The following is a 5,390-nucleotide window of genomic DNA, read 5'->3' as shown; positions in this document are numbered from 1 at the left end:
TCATCACTATTTATGAGTACTGAGCACCCGAGCATGGTAGTGCCCGCTCATCACTAGTTATGAGTACCGAACACCCGAGCATCGCAGTGCTCACTCATCACTAGTTACTAGTACCGAACACCCGAGCATCGTAGTGCTCACTCATCACTAGTTATGAGTACTGAGCACCCGAGCATGGTAGTGCTCGCTCATCACTAGTTACGAGTACTGAGCACCTGAGCATGGTAGTGCCCGCTCATCACTAGTTACGAGTACTGAGCACCTGAGCATGGTAGTGCCCGCTCATCACTAGTTACAAGTACTGAGCACCCGAGCATGGTAGTGCTCACTCATCACTAGTTACGAGTACTGAGCACCTGAGCATGGTAGTGCTCACTCATCACTAGTTACGAGTACTGAGCACCCGAGCATGGTAGTGCTCACTCATCACTAATTACGAGTATAGAGCACCCGAGCATGGTAGTGCCCGCTCATCACTAGTTACTAGTACTGAGCACCCGAGCATGGTAGTGCTCACTCATCACTAATTACGAGTACCAAGCGAGTACCGGTGGACAAACCTATGGTTAGGAAATTATTTGCAGTATAGTGTGCCCAGAATGAGTTTTTTGTGAGTTTTTGATGGTTTGTATTTTTGCTGTGTCAAAAAACACAGCATCTTGGCCTATGTGCTCATGGGACACTGTACCCTCGGATATTTCCGCAGGTTTGGCCGCAGGTTTCCCGCAGCTGCTGCCCGGAATCCGCAGCTATACATTGCTGCATGTTCCGAGCATTTTTGTTGTGATAAACCTGCGGGATAAGTGCGGAAGTCCTGGCCTGTATCTCCATAGTGGAGGAGCTGGTTTTCCGCAGATATTTCCGCATGAATAATTGACATGCAGTTACGTGCGGCTACGGCAAATCCGCAGCTTATTCCGCAGCCGCACATACCGCTGCATTGATACAGCACTCCTCAAATCCCATAGGGTAACATGGGGAGTGTCTGTACTTGTGCAAACCTGCGGATTTATCTGGAAAATCCAGATAAATCCGCAGGTTTTCTGCTGTAAAATCCGCGAGTACATTGTCCTGTTGGCACATGGCCTCACAGTTCCAGCAAAGTAAATGTGATTACTAAAAATCCCCTGCCCTCTGTCCTTCTTCTATACTCCACATAAACTGACCTGCGGTGCGTGTTTGAAATCTGCAGCATGTCAGTTTCTCCTGCGGACATGCTGAGTTTTATGTGCAGATTTTCCCCATAGACTTGTACGAGATGCGGAAATCCGCAGGTAAACGCTTGTGCCTTTTTAGTGCAATTACGCTGCAGAAATGTATCAACAATGCATGTAATCCGCACATGTCAAAGCCAAATACCAGGAAATATCAAAACAAAGATTTATTTAGCACGTGACACATCAACAAGATGCTAAAACCTCAGAGTCAAGAACACGTTAAAAACACATGGAAAATAATGGAAAGTATCCTAATTTACTAAATAGTTGCAGAAATTTTGCAACATCAAAAACTCACCAAACGTTCGCTAAAGTAAAATTTTTCACCAAAAGCTCATCTCTTTAAAATAACATTTTCAGCTTTAAAAAAAATGGCATTAACAAAGCCAAAAACAACACTAAAAAACCACAGCTAAACTCTGTGCGGAAAACATGTTAAAAGGTAGACACCAGGAAACTGGCATCAAAAGGTGCAGATTATGGAGCACACCAAGTTTATGCAAAACTTACAAATGATCCTATTTTGCTACTTTACTCCTTTGTCCAATGGTCATGGCTTAATAAGAGAACACATTTACTATATTTCACGTCGTTAATTGGCATAAACTATAGCACATTTGTAAATCTGACTTTCTGGTACACGGAGAGCTGGAGATGCATCAAAATTATTAAGTCTTGATAAAGTTTTTTTGCTTTTTTACATAGTGGTAGTGCTTTAACTTAAAGGGAACCTGTCACTGTTTTTTCAACCTATAAGCTGCGGCCACCACCACCGGGCTCTTATATACAGCATTCTAACATGCTGTATATAAGAGCCCAGGCCGCTGTGTAGAATGTAAAAATCACTTTATAATACTCACCTGATGGTCGCGGTGCGGTGGATTCTAGCCAGATAGGCGTCTCCGTTCTCCGGTGCCGGCGCCACCTCTTTTAGCCATCTTCATCCTCCTTCTTCTGTAGCCGGGGTACATGGCGTGTCTACGTCATCCACACTCGCCGACATTGAGGTCCTGCGCAGGCACACTTTGATCTGCCCTGAGTAGGGCAGATCAAAGTATTGTAGTGCCCCTGCGCGGGACCGGCGAATGTGTATGACGTAGCCGCATCATGCACCTAGGCTTCAGAAGGAGAACAAAGATGGCCGAAAGAGGATGCACGGCACCGGACAACGAAGATGCCCATAATGCCCAACTCCACCATAGCGCGGCCGTTAGGTGAGTATTATAAAGTGTTTTTTATGTTCTACACAGCGGCCTGGGCTCTTATATACAGCATGTTAGAATGTTGTATATAAGAGCCCACTGGTGGTGGTGACCGCAGCTTATAGGCCGAAAAACTGGTGACAGGTTCCCTTTAAAGAGGTATTCCTATCAACATGATTCTATCCCAATATGTAGTAGGCAGGTAAGTAGTAATAAAAATAATATTAGCAAATACCTCCAATTAGAAATGTAGTATAGTTCTTCTGATTCACTATGTTCCTTATTTCATGTGCAGGAAATTGCAGGATCTTGAGGTAAGAGACATGGCTATAGTGACTTTTAGTTAGTTAGTTAGTTGATTGTAGTCATACCCATGGATACCTAAGCTGCAATGCCCTGCACATGAAGTAAGAGACATGGCTATAGACAAGGCTCAGTTCTTGGACCCCTGCTGTTCTCCATCTACACCTTCGGCCTGGGACAGCTCATTGAGACCTACGGCTTCCAGTATCATCTCTATGCTGATGACACACAGATCTACTTCTCTGGACCTGATATTACCTCTCTACTAACCAAAATTCCACAATGTCTGTCTGCTATTTCATCCTTCTTCTCTGTGCGATTCCTAAAACTTAACATGGACAAAACAGAATTCATTGTCTTTCCTCCTCCTCACTCATCTCCTCCAACAAGCCTTTCTATCAAACTCGATGGTTGCTCACTCACCCCAGTCTCACAAGCTCGTTGCCTTGGAGTGACCCTCGACTCTGCTCTATCCTTCAAGCCACACATCCAAGCCCTCTTCACCTCATGCCGATTACAACTCAAAAACATCTCCCATATCCGTGCTTTCCTTAACCAAGAATCAGCAAAAACATTAGTGCATGCCCTCATCATCTCCCGCCTCGACTACTGCAACCTCTTGCTCTCTGGCCTCCCTTCCAATACTCTTGCACCCCTGCAATCTATCCTAAACTCTGCGGCCCGCTTAATCCACCTCTCCCCTCGCTACTCCCCAGCCTCGCCACTCTGCCAATCCCTTCACTGGCTTCCCATCACCCAACGACTCCAGTTCAAAACATTAACCATGACATACAAAGCCTTCCACAACCTGTCTCCTCCCTACATCTGTGACCTAGTCTCCCAGTACCTACCTGCACGCAACCTCAGATCCTCACAAGATCTCCTTCTCTGCTCCTCCCTTACCTCCTCTTCCCACAATCGAGTACAAGATTTCTCCCGTATCTCCCCCATACTCTGTAACGCTCTACCTCAGCACATCAGACTCTCCACTACCGTGGAACGCTTCAAGAGGAACCTCAAGACCCACCTCTTCCAACAAGCCTACAACCTACAATAGCCCTCAGTCCAGTAGACCACTGCGCAACCAGCTCTGTCCTCACCTATTGTACCATCACCCATTCCCTGTAGACTGTGAGCCCTCGCGGGCAGGGTCCTCTCTCTCTCCTCCTGTACCAGTCTGTTATGTACTGTTAATGATTGTTGTACGTATACCCTTTCACTTGTAAAGCGCCATGGAATAAATGGCGCTATAATAATAAATAATAATAATAATAGTGACAGTTAGTTGCTTGTAGTCATAACCATGGATACTTAAGCTGCAATGCCTTGCACATGAAGTAAGAGACATGGCTATAGTGACAGCTATTTAGTTGCTTGTAGTCATAACCATGGATACTTAAGCTGCAATGCCCTGCACATGAAGAAAGAGACATGGCTATAGTGACAGTTATTTAGTTGCTTGTAGTCATAACCGTGGATACCTAAGCTGCAATGCCCTGCACATGAAGAAAGAGACATGGCTATAGTGACAGTTATTTAGTTGCTTGTAGTCATAACCATGGATACCTAAGCTGCAATGCCCTGCACATGAAGTAAGAGACATGGCTATAGTGACAGTTATTTAGTTGCTTGTAGTCATAACCATGGATACCTAAGCTGCAATGCCCTGCACATGAAGTAAGAGACATGGCTATAGTGACAGTTATTTAGTTGCTTGTAGTCATAACCATGGATACCTAAGCTGCAATGCCTTGCACATGAAGAAAGAGACATGGCTATAGTGACAGTTATGTAGTTGCTCGTAGTCATCATAACTATGGATACCTAAGCTGCAATGCCCTGCACATGAGGAAAGAGACATGGTTAGATCAGAAGAACTAGACTATATTTCTAATTGGAGGTATTTGCTAATGTTATTATTACACCTACTACATAATGGGATAGGATCTTGGAGATGGGAATACCCCTTTAACCTTTTTTTTTTAGAGTAATCCGATTAGTTTGTACATTATTACAGGATCACTAATAACTTAAAGGAGCAGTTAAATATAAGTAATAATATTTACAACAGTGAATAATAAGAAAGGAGCCGCTAGTGTCATTGGCTCGTGCATGTGACTGCTCCCGCAGCTCATCAGACCTGCTGATATGTGACGTGAATGTATGATTACGGGGGCAGACATTTTTTTTTCTGCACTTCCTTTTGAAGAAGTCTATAGTTCACATTCCCAGCATGTCCACAATCCTCAATGGATAAAGACAGTGAAGACTAAGTATCATCCACTTCCCATACCATAGGCCTGGTCAGACTAAGTGTCAGCTCACCTGCCGTCCTGCCATCCGTCTCATTCTCTGACATGTTCTTCGGTAGAGATCTGCCACCTTTCTTGTTGAAATCTTTCCTGGAAAGGCTGGAATAATTCCCGGGTTGCTTCTTCGGTGCTGGCGAGCGTAAACATCTCTCAATTTCAGCTTCCTGTTAGCAGACATAAAAGGGATGTTTGCTGAAAGTTATCAGGAGGAAACACATGCAGTTTTTCCTAAGGGTGTCTACAGCAAAAGTGACGTTTCATAGTATATCCCTCCAATGTCCAACCTACAGCGTGAACAGTCCCAGCTATGCCCCGTACAGAGAAGATAGCGGTAATGTACAGGAAGCTTTATCCAC

The 5,390-nt window shown here is 44.6% G+C and overlaps 1 protein-coding gene across 1 annotated transcript in view; it reads right to left on the bottom strand.

Annotated features, from left to right (window-relative positions):
* The window catches only part of XIRP2 (xin actin binding repeat containing 2), a 263,945-nt gene extending 258,786 nt beyond the window's left edge, over positions 1 to 5,159 (bottom strand). The window contains exon 1 of the mRNA XM_075317287.1: positions 5,048 to 5,159. Coding sequence (XP_075173402.1) covers positions 5,048 to 5,081 — 34 coding nt within the window. The 5' untranslated portion in view covers positions 5,082 to 5,159. The remainder of the gene's footprint in view (positions 1 to 5,047) is intronic.
* Between the last annotated feature and the right edge of the window lie 231 nt (positions 5,160 to 5,390).

This window comes from Anomaloglossus baeobatrachus, chromosome 7, assembly GCF_048569485.1.
Source record: "Anomaloglossus baeobatrachus isolate aAnoBae1 chromosome 7, aAnoBae1.hap1, whole genome shotgun sequence".
NCBI classification, from domain to species: Eukaryota; Metazoa; Chordata; class Amphibia; order Anura; family Aromobatidae; genus Anomaloglossus; species Anomaloglossus baeobatrachus.
This window is presented reverse-complemented; position numbering and strand designations above follow the sequence as displayed.